The 24,380-nt window shown below is 36.2% G+C and overlaps 3 protein-coding genes across 3 annotated transcripts in view; 2 read left to right on the top strand and 1 right to left on the bottom strand.

Moving 5' to 3' along the window:
- Positions 1-5,700, top strand: part of rgs7 (regulator of G-protein signaling 7) — a 71,919-nt gene extending 66,219 nt beyond the window's left edge. The window contains exons 10-17 of the mRNA XM_015374606.1: positions 35-133; positions 667-728; positions 1,291-1,401; positions 1,509-1,634; positions 2,500-2,686; positions 2,843-2,932; positions 3,383-3,419; positions 4,904-5,700. Of these exons, the coding sequence (XP_015230092.1) occupies positions 35-133; positions 667-728; positions 1,291-1,401; positions 1,509-1,634; positions 2,500-2,686; positions 2,843-2,932; positions 3,383-3,403 (696 nt within the window). The 3' untranslated portion in view covers positions 3,404-3,419; positions 4,904-5,700. The remainder of the gene's footprint in view (positions 1-34; positions 134-666; positions 729-1,290; positions 1,402-1,508; positions 1,635-2,499; positions 2,687-2,842; positions 2,933-3,382; positions 3,420-4,903) is intronic.
- A 1,394-nt stretch (positions 5,701-7,094) lies between these two features.
- Positions 7,095-15,168, top strand: grem2 (gremlin 2, DAN family BMP antagonist). The gene is made up of 2 exons (XM_015374624.1): positions 7,095-7,452; positions 13,972-15,168. Exon 2 carries the CDS (start codon positions 13,973-13,975, stop codon positions 14,549-14,551), a length of 579 nt encoding a protein of 192 aa, XP_015230110.1. The 5' UTR covers positions 7,095-7,452; position 13,972; the 3' UTR covers positions 14,552-15,168.
- A 198-nt stretch (positions 15,169-15,366) lies between these two features.
- The window catches only part of LOC107084687 (formin-2-like), a 53,418-nt gene continuing 44,404 nt past the window's right edge, over positions 15,367-24,380 (bottom strand). Inside the window, exons 14-17 of the mRNA XM_015374623.1 lie at positions 20,514-20,565; positions 19,497-19,646; positions 16,149-16,230; positions 15,367-16,001 (exon numbers count right to left, since the gene is read on the bottom strand). Of these exons, the coding sequence (XP_015230109.1) occupies positions 15,975-16,001; positions 16,149-16,230; positions 19,497-19,646; positions 20,514-20,565 (311 nt within the window). The 3' untranslated portion in view covers positions 15,367-15,974. The remainder of the gene's footprint in view (positions 16,002-16,148; positions 16,231-19,496; positions 19,647-20,513; positions 20,566-24,380) is intronic.

The raw sequence follows: 24,380 nt of genomic DNA, 5'->3' as shown, positions 1-24,380 counted from the left end.
CTAATGCATATGTGTGTCTGGTTTGTCATCTCAGTCTGTCTATGGGCTGCAGAATGACATCCGTACCCACAGTCCAACCCACACCCCGGTTCCAGAAGCCAAACAACCTACAGAAGAAGAGCTGCAGGACAAGGTTAGGTCAACGTGAATCCCTATACAGAATACAATAAATAATGACATATGATGCAAACTAGGGCTGCAACTAATGATTATTATGCAAATAGATTAATCTGTTGAATATTTTTTTGATAAATTGATTAATAATCAGATAGCCAAAGGTTCCTTAAAGTAGGTCTTTCCACTTCAGGAGTTGTGGAAAGAGCATATTGATGGATGAAAATATTTTTTTTGTTTTTAAATGCCAAATATTTCTATTTTTATACAATTATAAAATATATAAAATTATGTTTATACATAAATGTTTTTTTTTTTTTTTTTTAGAAATTTGGTATAAGTTCTGTTCTAAATGTGTTGCTCTGTCAGCAATAGGTATAGTTTACAGTATATTCTACTTAATGATTAAACATTTAACAAATTAGTTGAATATTATTTTAATAATCGATTAATCTTGCTTAATCACGATTATTCTGATTAAATGTTTCAGCCCTAATGCAAACCATCCGTTCTGTTAGTTTACTGCATACTTCTATGTCTCTTTTGTTTCAGATCACCTTTTGGCAATTACAGTTAGACCGGCATCGGCTGAAAATGTCCAAAGTGGCAGAGAGGTAAACATTATTTATTGCGTCCTCATTTATTTATGCAGCTTTTTTAACTGCTCTATGCACAGGAATCAAGAGCTTTGGTGACTCTGATGCTGGTTTAGATTCATATAACGTTTAATTTAGTTTGAAACATCTGGTTTCAAAAATATAGCACATTTTTGGTTCCTGTTTTGCAAATTGAATACGTCGGACATGAAGACGGAAAGTGATTTGAGAAAGAAAGAGGGTATAAGCGCTAAGGTGAGAGAGAAAGAGATAGAGACAGGAAACAGTGCAAGAAAATAGAGAGAATAAAGAAAAACAGCAAAAACAGACAACACAGAAGATATACAGTAACTCCTAGAGGTCTGCTTCCATACCTGTATTAGATGAGAGGTAGAGAACATAACAGCAAAAAGAAGACAACAGACATCCAAAGAAAACATTAAGAAAACGGTTCAAAAGCACCGGGCACCCCTTAGATATCCATGTGTGTTTATTTCAATCACTTTAATACATGTTTAAAGATTTCCCCTTTTATGATATTTCAGTTAATTTTCTATTTATGTTCTTTTGTTTGGAACAGTTTGCTGGGTTACACAGAGCAGTATGTTGAATATGACCCATGCCTCTCACTTCCTGATCCATCCAACCCCTGGATCTCAGATGATACCACCTTCTGGGAACTGGAAGCCAGGTAGCTACATGACCTCATCAAATATTCAGTTTAATATCTTTACCTGTTTGTTACGGCGATGTAGTTGTATCTTTTTTTTGAATGTCCCTGCTTTTTGTCTTCTTCAGTAAAGAACCAGGCCAGCAGAGGGTAAAGCGATGGGCGTTTGGCATTGATGAGGTTTTGAAAGATCCTGTTGGAAGAGAGCAGTTCCTCAAGTTTCTTGAATCTGAATTTAGCTCAGAGAATCTCAGGTAAATAAAAAAAAGTTAGAACCTCAACATAATATTCCTTTTAGATTTGATCAAAATGTTGAACTTATTTGGGAATCGGCTATATTAATATATTAACCATCGTTATCTTTACACAGTACAATGAATTAATCAGCTAGAATTAAAAAAGCTCAGGACTTGTTCGAAAGCCGAGCGATTTATCGCCTTAGGACATCTTTGCAGGAGTTAAACAATGTTTTGTTATGAGGAAAGTTTTTGTGGTTTTAGGACATTTAGGTTTCAGGATGTTTAGAGCCACCATCATCAACTGTTTAAAAGGTATGTTAACTTAATGCAATAGAAATATACACTAAATCTGAATTTTAAGATGTTAAACGAAATATTTTTTAATGTATTAAAATATATTATTCTTCTACGATATGTTTTCTCTTCCATTGCTTTCTCCAGTCAAAAATGAATAACTGTTAGTAGAAAGCATACAATGAGACAAGCATAAATGAATGCCACATTAGCTCCCTCTGATGGTATGTGCCTGAACTGTCCCTCTTAAATACTGATACTAATTCCCCCCAAAACTTCATTGTAACTTTTTATCATTATTTTAAATGTGATGCATTTAAAAAGTGTTGTAATAGCACCATGACCAGTTTTCCTTAAAAAAAGTGTTGATTAACCTTAGATTGACCAGTTTAGAAGACAATTGAGGTCTTATGTTGTGACATAAAATTAAATGCTCCCTGATAAGTAGAAGCAATAAGTAGTTATTCCCACACTCTGTGCCCTCCCACAAACCTGCTAAAATGTATGATCTTGAAGCTACCAAAGCAAGTGCCAAGACATCAGTATGAGTATGAGTGTTGTTTTTCCTGCTTGCTTTGTTTTTCAGGTTCTGGCTTGCAGTCCAAGAACTAAAAAAGCGCCCTATCAGAGAGGTCCCAACTCGTGTTCAGGAAATCTGGCTGGAGTTTCTGGCCCCTGGAGCACCCAGTGCCATTAATGTGGACTCCAAGAGCTATGGGAAAACCACTCAGAATGTAAAAGATCCTGGACGGTATGCCTTCGAAGATGCACAGGTCAGTTATTAAGTAACTAATCATACTGGTAAGACAAATTAGTTAAATACTAATATAGAGAAATAGAAACTTTGTCCTTTGATATTAAAATAGAGTATTATTTATCTGTAAGTGTAGCTTTTAACCTTCAGATTTCTCATTCTGTTACCTCAACAGGAACACATCTACAAATTGATGAAGAGTGATTCTTATAGCCGTTTCATTCGTTCCAGTGCCTACCAGGAATTATTACAGGCCAAGAAGAAGGTAAAAAACAAACTTAAATCCTGATTTAAAACATTAGATAAGATCTAGAAATGATATTAAAAGACTAGATGGACAAAATACTTAAAAACTAAGTTGTTTTAAAAACTACAACTTAAAAAACAAAAACAAATATTAATTCAATAGAGAGGTGGCAGGTGCAACAAAAGTATGTTTTTTTAAGGGGTGATTGTTGTAGCTGAGTAGAACTGATGTCAAGCTATTTGAAAATACTGAAAATAACAAAATAGGTAAACATGTCAAACATGACAGTTAGTCTGGCAGTGTGTTAATGGGTTTCAAACCTCCTACACTTTCATTGCTTGTCATTCTGGCAAAGGTTTGAGCTTTTTAATAAAAAAAGAAGAAAACACATCACTGCCAGAACATGTATCTAATAAAAACTGGTGTTACATTTAGTTTTCATTTGCTTTTTTTTTTTGTCTCCCACAGAAAAGTAAAAATTTGTTCTGAAGTCTCTTGCTTCCAGGTAACGTATCATATCCTTTTATTTAGCTGTGGCCTATGTACTGTGTTCTGATGTCTCCATAAAATATAATGTATACATCTATCCAGTTACTCTACTATAAAATCAAACAGCTTAGAATATTATGATATGTCTATAAATGTATAAACACTTGTCAATTTGATTGCTCTCTTATTTAGGGGTTGAGACAGCAGGTGATACAACTTAACCAGGCAACTGATTTTGAAATAAAGATAATGTGAATGTTGTCTTTAGCATCTTTAAAATACTATTATGTGTATATTTAATGTTTACCTTAGTGCATTGTGTTACAGAAATAAAATTTTCATTTATATTCTAAAAGACTGAGCATGAGTGTTCATACTATTCTAAACTTGAAAGGAAATGAAAAAAGCTTCCACATTTCCAAAGCCAGCATGTTCCAGGACATTCTCCAAATTGAATTTTGAAGATTTAGCTGAAGAGGAGTACTTGTCCTCTCTGACGTTTAACTGCTCTTGTTAACTCCTTATTAAATAGAGTGGCTGAAGCTACTTGTTTTATTATAGTTGTTGGCTATGCTAAGATAACTAAAATTACATCATTGGTTGTTTTTTGTAATTGTAATGACCGCTGTTTGAGAGATCATATTGTGGAACTAATAATAATTTACAAAAAATAAGAATGAGAATATGCACACATATGTAGCAGCTCTTGCTGTAGCTGCAAGGAACGGTTGCACAGAGACTTATAATTATTCACTAGAAAAAATTACATAAGTAATTTTTTCTTAAAATAAGTGCATTTTTTCTTGAATTTAGGAGTGAAGCAAGACACTTTGCCAATTGAATAAGACAATTTACATTTAAAATAAGAAAAAAATAATTTATTGTCTTATTTCAAGTGCATATTATCTAATTATCTTACTTTAAGAGTAAATATCCTCGTCCCATTGGCAACTAGTTCTTTTTTACCTACTCAAATTAAGGGTAAATACACTTAATTTAAGACATTTTTACTTATTTCTAGATCGTTTTTGCAGTATTAATGGGATATTCTGAGGTCTGTAATAACAAATAGAATAAAAGGCACAAAAAATCCCCATGTCTTTGCCATCCCATGTCTTAAATCAGATGGCAAAGAGGTTTCCCTTATTTTGCTGAGGAATTTGCAACCCTGAGTGGAAGAATCAATTAATTAGCAGCATTACGTTTAATCAGCTAGCAGAGATGATTCAAGAAGATTGATTTTCTAAGTATTTGCAAGCAGCTCATCAGGTTCCATTTACAAGATATTTTTTTTGCTTCATTTCCTCTGAATATATATATTTGGTTTATGTGATTTTGGGTCCTTCTCTGCTGGGTCACTTAAGTCATTACTTAATTATACTTACCATACCTTAAATATTGGCTTCAAAAATCAAACATAAAGAAGAAAATGTTTCCCGTATTATAATTGGAATACTTTCTTTGTTGAAATTCAAATGTCCTTTTTCCTTTTGAACACAGGAGGAACCACTGGCAGACAAGAGACTGTAAAGTTGTGTGCCATGCTAAAAATCAATGGCTTTCCTCTCTCTGGAGCATGGAGAAGGGGGGCCATCACATCTCATCATTCTCGTCTCTCATCTGCTATTGGCTTAGCCAGACGATGAGCCAAGCTGCCTGTCCGTCTGTTGTCCAGAAGATGTTGCATGTCCATCGAGAGGATGTTTCAGCTCCTCTCTCCTCTTTCAGTACAGTTATATTTCCGGTGTTTCCAAAAAGAAGACGCAGTTGGACTTGTGAGGGGAGTGAGAGACTGTAAAACAAAATGTTGGAAAGTTTGAAATGAGTGCTCCAGTTCTTTCCATCGCAGCTACTCAACTAGGGCCCTTTCTCTCACTTCCAGCAGAACCAAATGATGTCAGAGAGAAATGAGAAAAATACACTTAGAAAAAGAACCCAGTAAAAAAAACAGCTTACACTGATAACTTTAACCAATGTCATTGCTTTACATGAGGTTACAAAAACTTTGTCACGCTATGGGAAGTGTTGTGCAGAATGAATATACAAAATATATATACATATATATTATGATTCTGATTATTTATTGTGCATTTAGGTTGCTTTTTATGATTTGGTTGCACTACAATATTTAGCACATATGATTCTCATTGCACCTGTAAAGTCTCATTCAGATTTACAAAGATGCCGTCTCCGGTCGTACGTAGAACTTCATTCTTTGTTATTCTCTCCTGCATTTATTTTTATACCATATTTAAAGACACTTTTACTTACTTGTATTAATAAAGTTGATCCTCTATCTGTTACAACAGTCTTTTTGTGTGTTTTTATCGGTTTAGTTTATATTTATCCTCTGTGAGGCTCTTTCTGTTTTCTTTAGTGTAAAAAAACTTAAGGAGCCTTGTTTAGGTTTTTTGCATTATTGCAGTCTAACACAAGAGGGCGACAGGTTATTTCTCCATGACTTAGGAACCTTACCATCTCCACAGATCTGCAAAAATACAGATAAATGTGATTTTGTCATGCAAAAGTGCCATCATCCTGTGGCCCTCTGAAAAGGGCTATTGTTCAGATGTTAGCCCTCTGATGTTTTGCAGGGTCTGTTGATGTTTCAGCTCTTTGATGGCAGAAGTGACCGTCTGTGTTTCCACTGTCTGTGCCCGGCAGTCAGTTTAGCAAGAACCACAACACAGACAAACATCTTTGTCTTGGCTGCATCAAGGAATGTGAACTGTGGCGTTTTTCAAAGCACGCTCTGCAGATATGCATTCAGTGATTTATGGGCTGGAGGTTATGAGACTTAATGTGATGTGGTTCCACTGTCAATGGAAGGGTTGGAAAAGCCATTGTTTTTTTAGCGTCCCTGATTTTATTGTCTTGACGGGCTAAAGTCTAACGGAGGATGTAAAAGTTACAAAGATATGGTAACATAACCAGCCTTTTTTTTATGTTTTACCAATAAATGGGTGGAAAATGTGTCATATTAATGAATATAACAAAAGTAATATTAATTCATTACATAATGGAAACATTTTTACATGTTGTTGTATATAAAAGCATGCCCATGTTGTCATGCAGCATTCACAGTTTTGCAGCTGGTATTAAATTAGTGAAATGTTAGTTCTAATTCTCATATACAGTAGATGATTTGCATATAGACTTAAAATCTCTTTTTCTGTTGTCTAATCTAACCAGATTTGATTAATCTAACGAGAGCACTGAGGTCCATGTTAACGACTTGTAAATTAGAGTTTTTATTATGAAGGCCAGATTGGCAGAATATTCAACTTGTGGTATTTCTGCAAATTCTTTTTGTTCTTGCAATAGATTTTGGACTGAAAAGTTATCCATGAAAAATATCTTCTTCTTCTACACAATTATGCATTGATTATTTTTGGGTTATTTTTCACAAAATCTAATAAAAGTAAATCAAAGCTTCGATTGCAACATGATAAAGTTCGTAAAACGAAATAAATTGTTTTTTGCATACGCTGATGCTTAGATATTTTTATCTAGACAGTATTGTCTTTCATAGATAAGATGTCTACTTACAGATAGACAGAATAATATTCAAGAAAGCAAAGAAATTCTGTTTGACTCCTACAATGAACATGGCCAATAGGAAATTACCCTCCCAGTTTTGAGAAAGGAGGTGGGGTGCAAGGGATTCAAGCTAAGGCAGACTTTACAGTGACTCAAACTCTCCCAAAGACAGAGTGCAGACAGTCGCCACAGCACTAAGAAGGGCTTACTGTGACTGAACTGCAGCTTTTCTTGTCATCCTAAAACCAAAAACAGGAGGAAAACTTAGAAACACTGAAAAAGACAGATGGGGTGCTGCAGCATTCCTAGGACAATGGAAAACTGAGTTTCAGCCCTTTTTCTGTATTTAGTGTTAAAGCAAAAGTTGCAAGAACAGACTGGAGGATACAAGAGATTACATTACCATGGAAACCAAAAGCTGGAAGCGGACACAAGGACCACTGGAGGTGGACGATCTTCCCTGAAGGCATCAGCAGAGATTGCTATCTTGCTGCACACTGTAGTAGGAGGTAAACTGATGTTTTTTATTTGCTTTGGGGAATAATAAATATGTAAATTTAAAGGTTAGATGGGTGTTCAACAAAGCAAGATGAAATCACTTCTTAAGGAAGTGAATATTGCCTCTTAAATTTAAATAACTTAAAGATTAATAGTTTATTTTTATCAAACATTTTATTGAAATTACATATAGACGAGGCAGCAACATTTTAAATCTAAGATGTTTTACAGAGCCTTCAAGGACACAGCTACATCACAACTTTCAGAGTATTGAGTAACAGGACTTCACACTGAGTTCTGCTTTTAATATTCTCATGTCTATGTGAGAGAGTGATTCACTGAGCTTTTGGGTGACTAAGCACAGAATCATGTATTTGGAACAGCACACATTTTGCACTTATTCCATATTTCTGGATCAAATCCCATCAGGGCCACTCAGTGTAAAGAAAAAAAATACACCTGTAAGGCACTTTAAGGTGTCCCTTGGATAAAAGTGTCAACTGAATTACTATAATTAGTGGCTGGAGGTTGTACATAATTAGTGTTGTGAGGTAGAGAATTAGAGAGTGATGACAGAAAGTTGTACTGTGTCTCTTAAAGAGATTAAAAGTATTTTCTTGAGAGCTAAAAGAAGAGAATAAGACGTAAAAATGAACCTAGCAAACTTGTACTTCTGCTTGTTTAAACAGGTGTATATTTACAGTATGTCTGGGTCCATGTTTAACTGTATGTGTGCTAACATGTATCTAAACGTGTGAAAATGTAATTGTGGGTAAATATGTGTTGCTGTTGTATGTGTGCAGTGAAAGGTGGGAAGTTTGTTCTGTGATCCTGCTAACAGCTCTGGTGACTTCAATTCCCCTTTTACAATTTGCTTAGATATCAAATAGGATTTTAAATGCAGAAAAAATGCTGTTTCTTAAGTGACAAATTCTTTAGCAACCCCATTTTAGACAAAAATACCTAAAAAAAAAAGTAATGTTTAAGCCTTGTAAATCAAAAGGGATAAGCTAAGGCAACATATTTAAAGCATCAGAATAAATCCCAAAATAATTTACAACATTAAGCAAATATGGTTCTAAAGAACTAGTATGAACTTCAGCATGTGGCTGCTTGTTGGTTCATTAGTCACCGCAAATTAAGGCCCCAAAGGCAGGTTTTAAGGATTGACATAAGCCTCATAAAATGTACTTTTACTTACATCGGACCTTTAAAATGAGAGAGTAAAGTTTATGGGTGTTAAAGAAAAAGACCTTTTTTTTTCATCTAACATTAAAATAAAAAAAAAAGGGAAACAATTTTTAAAACAATACAAAATTAAAGAGCTTATATATACATATTTTTTTTTTTTTTACCCCATTCTGTTCTAGTTTGTTGAAACTTAAAGTGTACTTTATTTGTTTCGTCCCAGAGGCTGAATATTGCACCTTAAAAGGAAATTACATATGATTGTAGCGGATTGTTGCAAATAACAAAAAAAAAAAAAAATTCTAATTGATTGATTGATTCTAATTATTCAGTTGCCACTGGTTTAATAAAATAAGAAATTTAAAAAGTGCTTAAAAAAGACTGAACAGTAACTTTCTATGAACAGTAACTCTCTATTCTATATGTACTACAGCCATACTGGATTAACTCAGCTGGCTCTGATTTTACCAGTAGAAGTTCTAACTTCATGAGGCATTTTGTTGCTATTTCAATAAGGAAGTCAGCAAGTAGAATTTTATAGTAAAAAATTACAATTAAATGAATTTCAATGGTATAGTAGGAAGAGCAAAAACACAGACAATACTTGTCAAAAAATGCTGATGTTCTTTTTTTTAGCATCTAAACAAGAATGTCCACTTATCACAAAAGTAGCGATGGTAAAGTTTACAGAATTATTTTGATTTTGTAAGTATTTATATTGTAGGGCATATACTGAGGAGAAAGATCTTGCACTCTATGTTTAGTATAATTTACTTGTAATTCATTTCTTTAAAAATTTACATCTTGAAAGAAAAAAAAAATAAAACAAAACTTGAAACATTATTATTGGGTCAGAAAAATAATTTCAATTAATTTCATTGCTATTTAGATAGAAATTCAGGTTAGATGTTTGAATCATAATAATAGCACACACATATTAACACATATTAGCTTCCTGTTCTAATGGGTTAGACTCAAAAATCTGAGCTAACCTTTTCTTTCAACTGACTGAAATGCCGAGCAAAAAAAAAAAAATAAAGTTTTTTTACAGGATTTCCAAAGATTTTGGCTAACAAATTTTATAAATGCTGTTCTTTAAAATAACTGCTGTGGTTTCCTCATTTAATATAGAAATCGTTATATGTAAAATGTTATGTCCAACTGCCTTCACTTTCGATTAAAGTATTTTCTATTGCTGAGGTGAAACAGGCAGTTTTTATTCTTGCCACTACTTGTTTCGTAAGCATTAGATCTGGCCTCAGAGTCATTATTAAGACGAATTGTGATGACAAATGGCATCCCAGAGTGCCTAAAGCAGCCTTCTGGCAATGTTGGAATTAGACACATTTACATAGCGAAGTCCCCCCCCCCCCAATTAGAGCCTCAAACCACCAACTGTCAAGAAGCCAACAACCAAGTGTAGTTTGGGAAAATACAATCCACAAACTCAGATAATGACACGGTTCCTTTTTGTGTAATTGGTTCAGGGTGAAAACATTTAATTTACCTCTCTGTCCTGTGTTTTTTTTTTCTATGTTGTACATCCTGTGTATGTGTTTAAGTCTGTGTGTGAGATAGCAAGCATGTGGTTCGATATTGGTGTGTGTGGACCTTTGTGCATGTGTGGCTAGCCATGAGTGATTGAGGTTTGTGCTCCACGGTGAATTAAATGCAGTTCTACTGTAATTAACTGCACTTACCAGTCTCTGTGAGAGACTTTCTGACGCACCAGTAATTGAGGCATCATGTTTTGTTTGTTTTAACCTGCCTTTGAAGAAATGCTGGGAAGACGTTACACATGGTTTAGAGGAAATACATCTGTGTGTACAAATCTGAAAGACTTTGAAAAGCTTCTCTTCATTCTATGATGTACCATTCTAGTATTTAGAATATTCATACATTCAGAAACCAAGCCAGATCTGCAATAATAAAAAAAAAAAAAGAATCCATTCTTTTCCAAACAGAAACCTTCAGCATGGCATTATCATACCATTCTGAAAAATAAAACAGCATGTGCCCCCTTATAATAGATGTTTAAAAAAAAAAAAATGAAGGTTTGTGCGGAGCTCAACAGTCTCTCTGGTATTTGTAATTTCATTAGAGGGTTGAATTTTGGAACCAAGGTCTGCCACAGTTCAGTGAAGCAAATCCAAAGAATTTGTGGTTCTGGTAAAACATAAAGCTGTGTTTGTGCACAATATTAGCATTTAGCAGACAAAAAAGGCCCTGCTTAGTTTTGTCTAAAGATTAACACTCTAAACCACAGTCTCCTTCTGTCTCGAGGGCCACTTGATGGCTAGCGTCAAGGCGGAATGTAAAGGCAGGCTGCTTATGGAAAGCCGGGTCTTGCAACATCCATTTCATCCGAGAGTTTTTGGTTTGATTTCCTGGAGAATCGTATGTTCCCCAATAGTTTCTGAATCCCCATAGTCTAAAATCCACATTTCTATTTTTAGAGAGAATGATGAGGATACAGAGCCAGTATCCGCTGTCCTCCAATAGGTTTGAGAGTAGAAAGGAAGCTGAGCCAGTAACTGTACTTTTCATTCATCATCTTCTTTGTAAATGGTTAATGCACTCCTTAGTCACTCCTCAGTCTTTTCTGAAGTTATTTGGATAGTCCAAAAGTAACAGGGTATCTCTTTAAGAGGACAGGAAGAGAGAAAACAGAGTGCATGCAGATATTGGTCCCTGGCCAGAGGAGTTGCTGTATTTAAACTGACAGTCATCAGTGAAGAGGTTTATGGAGATTTGTCAAATAAGACTTCTGTAAAAAGGAGGTGCATAACTGCGAGAAAAACTGAGGAGAGAAAAAACTAAGACAAAGGAGGCCAAGACTCCTTAATACATTGGGTGATGAGAGTGACCAACAGTTGAGCTTGCCCTTAAATTAACTGAAACTCTTCACTGGTATTTGAGTTTGATATCCTAAGGGAAAAAGAAAACCTCAATATTCATGTAACATCTCCGAAAGATATAACCAAACAGCTGCTTTGTAGCTTATGGAAAATACTTCATGGAATGTTAAAGACTTCCATTCTCAAGCTGCTATTACCTGAAGATCAAGAGCAAAACAAACAAAGCCTTGAGAACCAAAGCGGATTGTGATAAAATAATTCGGACTAAGATGCAGGTCCAAGAAAGGCGGGCACAAGAATTTGCACAGCAAAGCAGAGTTTGTGAGGAGCAGCAGCCGCCAATGTCCTTGAGGCAGTTTGGTTCCACATCAGAAATTCTGATTTGATGTCATGCAATGCTTGTCAAGAGCAACATCTGCTGAAAAGATGCTTGAGTGATGGTCAAAAATGTGCTGGCACAAATACTGACAGCGCGCACAAAGGCGGATACTCAATCCCGAATGGCAGAGAGATCATTTTTCCAGATCAGGCCCTAGTATGATACATAGTGGCATTTATGGAGACCATAGGTCAATCTTAGTTCAGGTTTCTCCACTGTATATCACCAAAGAGTAAAAAAGAGTGGACTCCCATAGGGAAACTGTACAATCCTTCAAGTCTTCCTCTAATAACATGCAGATGGGCTTCTCTAACGCCTGTTTACATATCTGCGGCATAGTTCATGAGTAAAGTAAGCAAAGGCCTAATTATTTTACTCAGCGACGGGACCAATAAAATCAACTTCCCCTTCTCATTATGGGTGTTTAAGTGTATCCTTTGATGGCCAGGTTTTGTTTATTTTGGTAAGAGTTGCAAAGCCGAGAGGAAAGCAAATAGAAGTAATGACACAGAGATGCTGACAAATGGGGGCCATGGTGATGGATTCATTTTCTGAATGATGCCTGCAGGGCAGGACTGCAAAAAGTGGGAGAACTTTAAGCCCCCAAACCTCCAAATATATTCGGTAAATAAGTGACTGCTTTATCTCATACTTCTTTACAAACAGAGCTTGAATGAAAAGTTTTTTTTCAGTTTTCAAGTGAGGCTCTGTTATAAATGAGCTGTTAATATCTTACATTGAGAACGTAACTCTTAGTTTTTTCCTTAGGTGTACAGTATTGTTTTACTGTACTACTAAGGAAAAAAACTAAGAGTTGATTACAATGAGACCAAAAAACTAAAAGTAAAGGAAACTACAGTTAAGTCTACATTATAATGCTTTTCTGGTAATTACAATTACTCAAGAGTGCTATGACATTAGGGCTACATTTACTCGCTCACATAAATAATGATGCCTTCATACGATGATACTCTCTGGTGGGCAACATGGAGAAATCGGTTTTAAAGAAACTAAGCTTAAAGCAAACCTGCAACCTTAACAAGAGAAAGCTTTTGTGAGCAGCAGTGCCAAGTTCAGAAGGGCCCATAGACAGAAACAGAATAATACCCTCTTAAAACTCTACTTTTAAAAATGTCATGGCATTTATAAAAACAATGTTTAACATACCTTTAATTAGTTGCCCTCTTGTTATAATGAAGGGCTATTTAAACAGAACTAAGTTTTGATTTATGCATGAAATGAAGGTCTGGGCTGGTACATAACCAATAATCTTGAGTGAAACATTTAGCTAGAACATGCAAAGCATTTGCAGCTAGAATAACAACCTAAAAGAGAGGTGGAGGTTAAATAAAATGGTTTAAAATTTTCTGCAGTATAGTTTACAATTTTTCAGTAATGCTGCACTTATACCTCAAGTTGTAAAGTTTTTTTTACAGGCATGTAATTTTTTTTTGCATCATACACCGAAATCGATTTTTTTTTTTTTTTAACTGTGTAGATATGGCAGAAATGTTCAGGCTTACAAAATTACATTGTGAGATTGTACTTATTTTAGGATGGCAGGAGACTACTATGATCTTGGTTTCTCTCAGATACAGGTGTTACCTTGGTTTATTTAATTGATTCTACTCTAAACGACTCAATAATCGTATCTGAATTATTTAAGTTAAATAGGTTGCGATTGTTGATCATCACCACCCCAACTCCTAAAAAATATAATATTTAAAAAATATAAAAAATATAATATTTAACTTCAATTTACCGATTAGAATCAAGTGAGTTTGATCATCTCCGTCTTCAATCTTTCTGGTCAGTCCAGTATTTCGCCTTGTGTACTTAGCAGCAACCCATAATAAAACGCATGTGGGCCAGGTTAATTATGGCCCCAGGTCATAATGTCTGAGTCCCTATGATGATTTGAATGATGATTTAACCTCCGTAATTTGATAATCAATCAGTTCGTCTCACATGGTTGGCATTGGATTCAGTGTTAAAGGTCAGCTAACCTAAATTTATGCGGAATCAAGAGTTAGTCCTTTTAATACATATAGAAATGTATTTTTTCTCCTGCCACATTTCATTGTTAAAATTCTCCCTTTTTACAGAATGCTGTGGAGAATCACCATCCCCATCTTCCTTGCTGGCTTCTTCTGCATCACTGCAGAGGCCAGAAAGCTCCGTCCCCAAGGCTCAATACCGTCACCACACAAGACTAAAGGAAACCTGTCTGCAGACCACCCCCACAGACTTTTGCAGCAGAAACCAGAAGTCCTGTCCTCCAGCCGAGAGGCCCTGGTTGTGACTGAGCGACGTTACCTTCGAAGAGACTGGTGCAAAACTCAACCCCTTCGGCAAACAATCAGTGAAGAGGGTTGCCGCAGCCGCACTGTGGTCAACCACTTCTGCTACGGCCAGTGCAACTCCTTCTACATTCCTCGCCATTTGGGTCCCAGTTTGGGTCATGGACAAAATCGAGGCCAAAACTCAGGCTCTGGAAGAAAGGGTCACAATAAAGGCCAAGAGCCCTTCCAGTCCTGCTCCTTTTGCAGACCACATAGTATCAAACAACTCACAGTGCAGTTAGACTGCCCAGATCTGCAGCCCCCCTTCAGACATCGCAAAGTGCAGAGAGTCAAACAATGCCGCTGCATGTCTGTGGATGTAAGCAGTCATGGGAAACTGTAAAGGACTGCCTTAAAAGAACTGTATTTTTTGCTGTCAGATTCATTGCCAAACTCAGGGCAGACGACTGTCCATTATTATCAAGCTGTACTAAAAATGGTTCGTTCCATTAAAACTGAATGTAGAACAGCTGTTAGACAGTCCAAGTGATGATGATAATACAGCAGTATGGACGTAGTGAGGACCATACTTCATTTCCCAGTTGTAACACATTTTAAATGAAGGGGAGATATCTTTTGAAAGTATACAAGCTTATTGGACACATGATAAACATGCTGACCAATGTGTCATTAAAAATTGTATTTTCTGAAAAGTGCAAATAAGTTATTTTACTACAGATGAATGGACTGTTCCATCACCGATTTTCCCTAGGGTTCAGTCCCACCATTACGTCTCATGAGTTTTAACCCAACAGGTTATATGTGTGGCTTTAAGTCATGCAGACTCAAAACTTGGTTCTAGGTTGAACAAAATGGACTGCAGCATGTGGAATATTGGTTCCATGGTATATAAACAATATATTATTATATGTATGTGTGTAAGTATATTTGTTTAAAATATATTAAATCTATTTCATATAAAAAGTCACTTTAGAGTGCATGCAATTGTCTATGGACTATGTTAAATAATCAATATTTCCAATGCAAATGTATATATTTGGTTTTATTCAATAAATATTACCTTTTATATGCATTGTTATTTAAAACAATTCTGGCATTGCTTATAAAAAGAATCTCATCATGATCCTAATGCTGGTTATGTAAAGGAATTTTCTCTGAAAACATGGGAAAGGTAAATTACATGCATAGGATTGCACTCACAAGAATTATTAATAAAAGAAATGCTGTTTAACAGGAAAAAATACAACATACCATGTGGATACTGTATGTGACTTTTAACAAGAAAGGGAGTAAAGGAGGTGCTATTTATAAACATTTTAAACCCTCACCAGTTTCTGACACATGCGGGAACTAAATCCAGACATCTTTAAACCTGTGTAAAAATTATTCTTTTCTTAATCATGTATGTTATTTGACAGTAAGATGTTTGGGAAAATAAGCCCTGTTTTACATGGTTCATTTGCTACCTCCACAATTCAATAAGGCACTTTTTTTTTTTTTTAAAGAAATCAAGATTTTGTGCTTTTCACCACACCAGGATGCATTTTCTGTATACACATATGGCAGGAAAATTTCACACAAAAGTGGGAAGACAATTATACCAAAGTTTAAAAAAATGTATTAAAAATTTACATTTTATAATTAAGCCCATGGAATTGTTTTTCTTTTTCATTTTGATCAGAAAATGTTCTATGAAGACATCTCTAAAACAATGTAGGTGTTTTCAGACAAACTCATTTTTTAAACTTCTGAAGCCAGATCTTGTCAGTGCAAAAATCTTCGAGATGATTATCCTTTTTCTTAATTCAGATCTTCTTACCCAGCTTTGCTTTCTGTGAAATGCAAAAAACAGGACTTTGTTATTATCATTTAATAACCTTCAAATTCCACATACAGAAGGACATTTGTAGGCAACAGTCTTTCAGGTGAGATAATGGAAAGAAAGAGCAGAAAGGTGGGGAAAAAAAAGCCTAACATACTATTCCAGTTGCGTTTTTGGTTGTAACGTTATAGGTGGCCTTCTGCCTGGCCTGTTTGAAGCTCTCCTCTGCCTTTTTCACCCTGAAACATACAAGCAGTGATGGCTGATTCACAATAACATCAAGGGCAGATAACTTTAAGGACACATGCATTCACACAGCTTATTATCAGAAAATTCAGCTTGTTGTCATGTTAGGTTTCAAAGTAAAAAACATGGTTTGTCAAGATGTCTTAGTTCCAGCATTACAAAGCAGCAGAGAAAATGTAAGCATATAAACCAGCAAAAGGAGAACTGGGTTGATAGCCTGTGGCAAACAGCAAAAAGTTAATGCTTTCAAATTTGTTTTAATTCTTTCCTTCTGAAAAAGCAGCGCCCCATGTCATTCGACTCCTCTTTTAAGCGTTATCACAATTTAATCTTTATTGAAAATAATGGACCGATTTACTGTTTGTTGACTTAAGCAACAACATCTTTATATCCATCAAACCACTGGAGGCCAACTGGAAGGTGCATAGGTGCATTTGTTTTGGAGTGACCACAATGATTATGGTCACTTAGGCTCTTTTTCTCCTTATGAATTTGAATGAATCTGATATTATCTTTACTCAGCACGAGATGGGCTGCAAGTTATTAAAGAAAAGGCTGAAGATAAGAAGAATAGAATGGGACAAAAAAGCTGAATCTATAATGACAGTCTAAAGCCAAATAAATTTAAAATGATAATTAGCTCTAGATTTTGGGGGGAAAAAATGCATTTCTGGAGTGCTATGCAAAAGTATTCATATGCCTAATATATATATATATTTTTTTTTTTTCCATCATAAGCTTATAGAGTTTAGAAACCTTTAATGTGGTCAGCTTTTAAAGCTACATAAGAATCTGTAATTTAAATATACATTGACAATAATATACTGTTAAAAGAAAATGGTCCACTCTTTGGTGTTTTCTCGCCTCTTAAAGTTTATCTTTCAGGAGTGTGTTGTATTTATAGTTATTCTTTTCATCACTCTTGTCAAACAGTTAAAAGATGTGCTTAAATCTACAAAGTGTAAATTTCAGCGACATCTAATGGTCTCACTGCAGCAGCATCACCCCCTCCACTCCAAAAATACAGAGGCTGTTAACGTACAAAAAGCTTTGCCATCGTTGCGTTACACCTACATTAGACCGCAGCATCAAGCTTTTAAAAAAGCTGTTTTAATTTAGCTGCAGAAAGATAGTTTTGTTTCCGACCTCCAGCACAGAGATAGACCAGCTGCTGCTTCTCTCATCTTGCTCCACCTCTCACTCCAGCTGCACACCTCCTCGTGATCAGTGGCTCACCGCCCATGTCCAGAAGTTAGCCTCTAGATGCTAGCCTTGGCCTGCTGTCGTTTCTTTCTGCTCTGTCTCCCTGGCGGCTCCTTCGATGTCACTCCACAACCTATGTCCCCTACTTCTCATTGCCTGCCGGATTAATCCGATCTCCTGCCATTCTGCTTTGATCCTCCACAATTAGTCCAGACCTGCTGTAGCCTCTTCTGGGCCAAAAGTGCTGTTTCCCAGCAGGCCACTCCCAGCTGCCACCGTGCTCCTGATCCCTCTTTGCTGCTGAGGTTCGTTAGCTCCAGAGGACGGCATAGCTGGCCGGCTCGTCCTGGTTATGGAGCTCTCTCTCTACTGCTGTTCTCAGACTGATTCTCTGCTGCTCCTGCCTAAACTCAGGAACGCTGACTCCCCTTACCTCTGTTGTCCAGGTGATTCTTTTCTCTGTATTGGGCACTCTGACCAAAATAAACATGGACCGAGGGCAGGGAAAAGATGCGAGTCCGCTCAGAAAAACAAAACAAAAATGCAACATTGGGTGATTTAAAGCGGTCGTCTTCATAATACCCGGGTTGGTGTAAGTCTAGTTAACATGGTTAATTTTATGAATATTATTTTATAAAAATAGTATTTCTGTGTAGGATTGTATATATAGTCAATAGTTTGTCAGCTCTGTGCTGCCATAGCGCAAAAGATGTCGTCCTCCACGAATCCAAACCTACTCCAGTGTAATCATAAATAGCAATTTCTAAGTCAAGGCAAACAAAGATTGAGACTTTCAGTTCATAGGTAATAACAAATGACATATATATAGATTATATATACCATTTACACCAGTAAGTCCCTGTAATTATTAGTGTTGCGGCAATGCCATTTTTTGGCCCTGATACCAATACCCGATACAGATACCATCTGTTTGAAATTTATGTATGTGTGCATATACATGAAGAACTGCATACTACTTGGATGTAAAATAATTGTCATCATAGCTTTGTCAAGCTGCTGCCTACCTTTGTGAAGCAGGAATAAAACTAATACAAAGTGAATCCAATAGAACTTTTTATTGCCTACCACGAATGGGTGACAATAGTTGAATAAACTTTTGTCTCTCAAAATGGTATCGGTGCCCTATTTTTTGGTACTCGTCGATAACGGTACCACCATTTTAATGCAGTAACAGGGCCCTGCCCGATACCAGTATCATTGCAACACTCAGTAAAAGGTAATACTGTACTTTTTTAAAGGTACTATTGTACCTTTAACTCAAGCTTGCAGCTTGTTTGTTTCCTTGTTAAATTTGGAAGCTTTGGTGGATAGCTTCACCTTGAGAGGTTTGAAGATGGATGATGGATGAACTAAGTAGGTTACATACTGCAGTACTCAAATTTTATCCCTCTTGATGTCATCTTGGTGCCAAAAAAGGAAGTAATAAATGAGCAAGAATTTTAGCTCTGAGGTGAATAACTACTTTTATTCACTGGCACATTTTTGACTCTGTTACGTCTGAGCATCTACAAATGTTGTAAGGTGTAGATGACCTTGTGTTATTCAGAACTACATGGGTTTTTAGACCAAAGTCTTCAGTGATCAGAACTCTGCCAGATGTCGATAGCTACAGAAGTAATTGTATAATTTAACCCAGCTTTAAACTTACCATAACGGCTGTTTCCAATTCGATGAAAAACCTGCTGTTTTTTGCTTGGTCTGTGGTGCAGTTTATTTACTGTTTTCTCAAATTTGGTAAGACCTTTACAGAATTACTTAAGAGTGTGAGGAACTTGTTTACAGGTAACATTTGAGGAGTTTGTTGCACCAGATTTTGTTATGGTTTTCAGGTTATAGAGGTCTTTGGATTAATCCTTTTGTGAAAAATATATGCTCTTTATTTTGTGGGAAAAAAACAACAGAATATCTATCTATCTATCTATCTATCTATCTATCTATCTATCTATCTATCTATCTATCTATCTATCTGTGTGTGTAAGATCGTATGAAGAAGTTTAATGGGTATTAATAGATTAATACATTAAAACCTTCTTACCGTTCCTGTAATAGTAGCTTGTTCTGCTTCTTCCACTGTTCCTTAAAATCTGAAGAAAACTCGTGCCAAATAGAAAATAATGTGTTGGGAGAGACTTCTTTCTCTCCTGCCTTGGGTTTTACAGAGAACGACACACTCAGCTCCAAAAAGCTAAAGACAAGAAAAAACAAAACAAAAGTATCACTTCAAGACCAAGCCATTACAACAACAAAGTGTTGTGAAATATTGCAGAGCAGTACAAAATCCTAAGCGGAAAATATGTTTCTGGAATAATGCAGTTGAACTGACTTGACAGCAAAATTAAGTTCAAACAAATGATTGTTGCTTTCAAACTCTGGTAAACTTGAAAAGCCAATTTTCATATGAAACACAGTGTCCATGACTTAAACAGAAATTGTTTACTACTGTTACAGAATTCACTTGCCTTCTGTCCTGCTATTTTGGATTCAAAACCTGCTCATACTGTAATTGGTAAAGTGAAAGTGTATTACAAGGAGAACAAGATTCATCTACCAAAAGACAACATGTATATACAAGTGCATGACACATGTTCTAGTGTTAAATGTGGCAGCGATTTGCAATGGATCAATATAACAGACAGGTTGGTCTGTCTTTGTTTGGAGTGTGCTATAGGAACACATTCCTAGCCAGCAGAAACAGAAGCCTGGAGCCACAGCTGTCTACTCTTGCTCCACTTAGATAAACAATGCAGACAACGCACACAGGGGCCTCAACTGAGCTGAAGGCCTGGCAGGATGGCCTGCACCTTCTACGAAACTAAAAGAATCAGGAAGCATAAATATTGAAGTAGTAAAAAAATAGGTTCTGATGCATTAAGCATTTATATTCACAACTGCAATGATTTGCATTACCCTTTGATCATGTGATTTATACTGTAGCTTTGATCAATGTTTGAGAATTGAGGAAATACCCAATGCAAGCAAATTACAATGGCAAAAGTACAGTATTTTTTGAAAGTGAGCATAGGAAAACTATGACAAAATAATAATCTCTTACATCCTGTGGGTGTCAGCTAGCTGCTTTTCCTGCGTTTCCAGGTCAGTCTTTGCTGTAGAGTTAAAAAAAAAGAAAAAAGTGCATTGACTCACTCAAGTCTAAAAACGATCACAAATCTTTCACTTTTTACTCAACTTAAGGGAGATTTCAAGATGTGGGCATTTAACACAGCTATCACTTTCAGGTTCAACTGTGTGCCACCAGTTTACATATAAGAATGTCATGACTATTGCACAACCGATGAATGGCAGATGAGCGAACAAGAGGTTCTTTGTGGAGTATTACTTCAAATAAAGACAGGTGACTGCATGTACATGCCAGAGAATGTTGTAGATAATGATAAAACAACAGAAGCAATGTTAAAAAGCTCAACAATATTGCCCCATTTCAGAATTCATCAGATCTTACATCCACTGACTGAATTTCTTATCTAAACCATCTTTCTGTTATATTTGGGGCTGTAGTGCAATGTAGGAGTTCAGTCTCGCATTGTTAGATGATAATATTTTAGCCATAAGGTACATTCTTTGCTTTCAATAGGACATGTGACAGGCCACTTTCTTTGATCCAAAATATGCCCTTTGCTGTTCTGTTTTGTGATGCATTAATAAGGTTATTGGTCCTGATCTAAGGGCCAGTCTGAACAATTAAACCGGGGTCAGGCCTGGGAAAGAGGCCTGCTGGAAAGCATGTGGTCAGAAAAGGCGTAAAAAAAAGAAAACCTAGACTGCATGGGACCACCCTCCAGTAGACACAACATCTGAAGGTGGTGTTGTAAGGATTTGTGGCTTTGTGGATTCGACAAGGGGGGCTAGAATCTTTCTTCCCCAAGTGGGTTTGCTTAAAACACTCAAACTCTACAGATTATAAAGTTTCAGAAAGTGTGTTTTGTGTGTGTTTGAGCTGAGAAAGGAATCCAACTGCTCTCCCCTGTGATACTGGTGAATTTCAGTGTATCTTACTTCTTACAGTCTCCCATGATCTTGTACGTTTTCGTCGCTCTGAGGAGACTCAGTGCACATGAGATCAACTGCACTGCCAGCTGATAAAATGTCAGACCAGATAGGGTTTGAATCAAAATACATGCAATGCTTCCAAGAGTCCAGGGGTATTGTGCTTCCAATGACTGGCAGAGGCCCCACACTAAGAGATCTTGAACTCCTACCTCTGGCAGACCTTTTCTGGTTCACCAAAGGAGACTGAGACAATAGCTCCAAGTGGGACATGTTTATTGCTGTGGCTGTTCAGTGGTTGTGGTAGATATAGCAGTAACCTCTGAGACCAGTGGTGGGAAATCAGGGTGCAAAAGAAAAAAGAAACTTGCTACCTTGCAGAGGAAGAATTGCAACTGACACTAAGGTATTTTTCTTCCTATCACTACTGAGAAAGTCTATGGATGTTGGCTATAAAGGACAGACCAGCTGATAGCTGAACCTCAGATTTAGGATGAGCAATATGGTTTCTATTTTTATTGGAATGTGGAACACATGATCCGCTCATAACATTCACACAGACTTAAATGTATGCAGGAGATTATGCCAGTGTTTATGTTATGTGGCCCTCTAAAAGGCTTACAATTATGGCTTTGTTGGTGGCAGGGTCATTTAAGATTTGAGTTTTTAGGGCCACCATGCTGTAGTACATTTGTTGCCTATTAAACAACAACCATAGCTTTAGTTGCATCTGTAACAAGTCGGATTTGTCTCCAATAAATTCTGGGCTTACGCCAGGGCAGTCCTTTGTTGTCAGTTCTGTTCTAAATTTTTCCGAACATAAATTCAAAGCAAGAACAAGGAGTAAAGGGTGTAAAAGAGGCCTAATAGCAGACTCAGTACTTTCAGAAGAAAATGTTTTTAAAAGAGTTGGTATAGGAAGCCAGGTAAGGGGAGACATGGGCATTACTGACAAGGGTATTGACTCTGCATTATAAAGAGATATATGCTAATCATTCTTTAAGTTACAGTCACATCTCTGGATGCTATGTAAATAATAGATTCTGAGATACTGAAGTAAATTATTTTAAGAATGTTTAAAGATTCTACTTACAGTTCTTGTAGAAATGTTCACAGCTATTTAGCTTTGCCACATTTTGGCACGAGAGACACTACACTTGTAGCCATTTTACTCAAATGAATGAATGAATGAAATTTATTTCAAACAATTGACAAATAATAATAATAATAATAATAAATACATCAATTTCAGAAAATATTTGAAACAAACAACCATGTACCACACAAAAAAGCAATTGTTTACAGGTTGAATGTTAAATAAAATTTTTTGTTTCAAATTAACTAATTAATCTAAACATAGATAGAAGGTAACAAAATGTTCCACTCGATAAACTTGTGATTATGTAGGCTGAGATCTGACATTGAAACCTGATTTATGATTATTCATTCATTTTTGATTACTGAGTCATGTAAGTTGTTTGAAAAGGGGTATGAAGAGGTAAAATGTATTTTACATACCCGTTCTCCCCCTAATTGGATTTCAAGTAACTCAAACAACTTTACTGTTTAACTTCGCTCTTTTGGATCCAAAATTCACAAAAATCCACAAGAATATACAAAATTGTATACGTATGTACATCTACATATATGCATGTAAATGAAATAACCAAAGCCAACAAGAGTCACGAATGAGGACTGATGGGTATTGATTGATCAGAAAATGATACCCAATTCTCAACAACCTTTCACAAAAACAAATGTTAAAAGTGCCATATTTGTATCCAACCACCTTAACTCCAACACAACCAAAGCAAGTGGGGACAACCAATTACTTTTATGAAGAAAGTTAATTGCTAAATCTCAGTATAAATAAGCTTTAATATGAAGCTCTCAGAAGTTTTAAAAGAGCATCAGTAAGCCAACAGCATTGTGAGTACCAAGGAATTTATAAGACAAGTCTGGTTATACAACTATTTTCTGTGGTTTTGAAAATTTAATCGGGTATGTTCAAGCCTTCCTCCAGAAATAAAAAAAGATTGTATACAACAACTGGAACAGTACCAAAACACCTTTCACTTAAATTGACAGGCCAGGTGATGAAAAAATTCATTAAGGGAACATCCAAGAGACCCAAGTCATCCTGCAGGAGCAGCAGAGATTGAGTGATTAATAATGGACATCACCGTGAACACATTGTCCCCACCTTCAAAAAAGATCAAAAGATCATATTGAAGGGATCTTTTTTAGCTTGTCAGAGATTATGGGAGATTTTATATATAGGCAGTGTATATATATATATATATATATATATATATATATATATATATATATATATATATATATATATATCTCCACACACTGCCTGGCCAAAAAAAAGGTCACCACCAAAGAAACAGTTCATTCACTCTAAAACTTTTTTCGACCGCCTTTAGCTTTGATTACGACACGCATTCGGAAGCTTCTGCAATGTCAAAACATTTATTTCCATCCTGTGTTGCATTAATTTTTCACCAAGATCTTGCATTGATGATGGTAGATTATGACCGCTGTGCAAAGCCCTCTCTAGCATATCATAAAGATTCTTAATGGGGTTGAGGTCTGGACTCTGTGGTGGCCAATCCATGTGTGAAAATGATGTGTCATGCTCCCTGAACCAGTCTTTCACAATTTGAGCCCGATGAATCCTGGCATTGTCATCTTGAAATATGCCTGTGCCATCATCGAAGAAAAAGTCCATTGATGGAATAACCTGGTCATTCAGTATATTCAGGTAGTCAGCTGACCTCATTCTTTGAGCACATGCTGTTGCTGAACCTAGACCTGACCAACTGTAGCAACCCCAGAACATAACACCCCCCCCACAGGCTTGTACAGTAGGCACTGGGCATGGTGGGTGCATCACTTCACCTGCCTC

The sequence above is a fragment of the Cyprinodon variegatus genome, unplaced genomic scaffold (assembly GCF_000732505.1).
Source record: "Cyprinodon variegatus isolate N-32 unplaced genomic scaffold, C_variegatus-1.0 Scaffold106, whole genome shotgun sequence".
In the NCBI taxonomy this organism is placed as follows: Eukaryota; Metazoa; Chordata; class Actinopteri; order Cyprinodontiformes; family Cyprinodontidae; genus Cyprinodon; species Cyprinodon variegatus.
Note: the sequence above shows the minus strand (reverse complement) of the source record. Positions and strands in the feature narration are given on the sequence as shown.

Coding starts and splice junctions, on each gene's coding strand:
- grem2 (XM_015374624.1), top strand. CDS start 13,973: ATGCTGTGGAGAATCACCATCCCCATCTTCCTTGCTGGCTTCTTCTGC.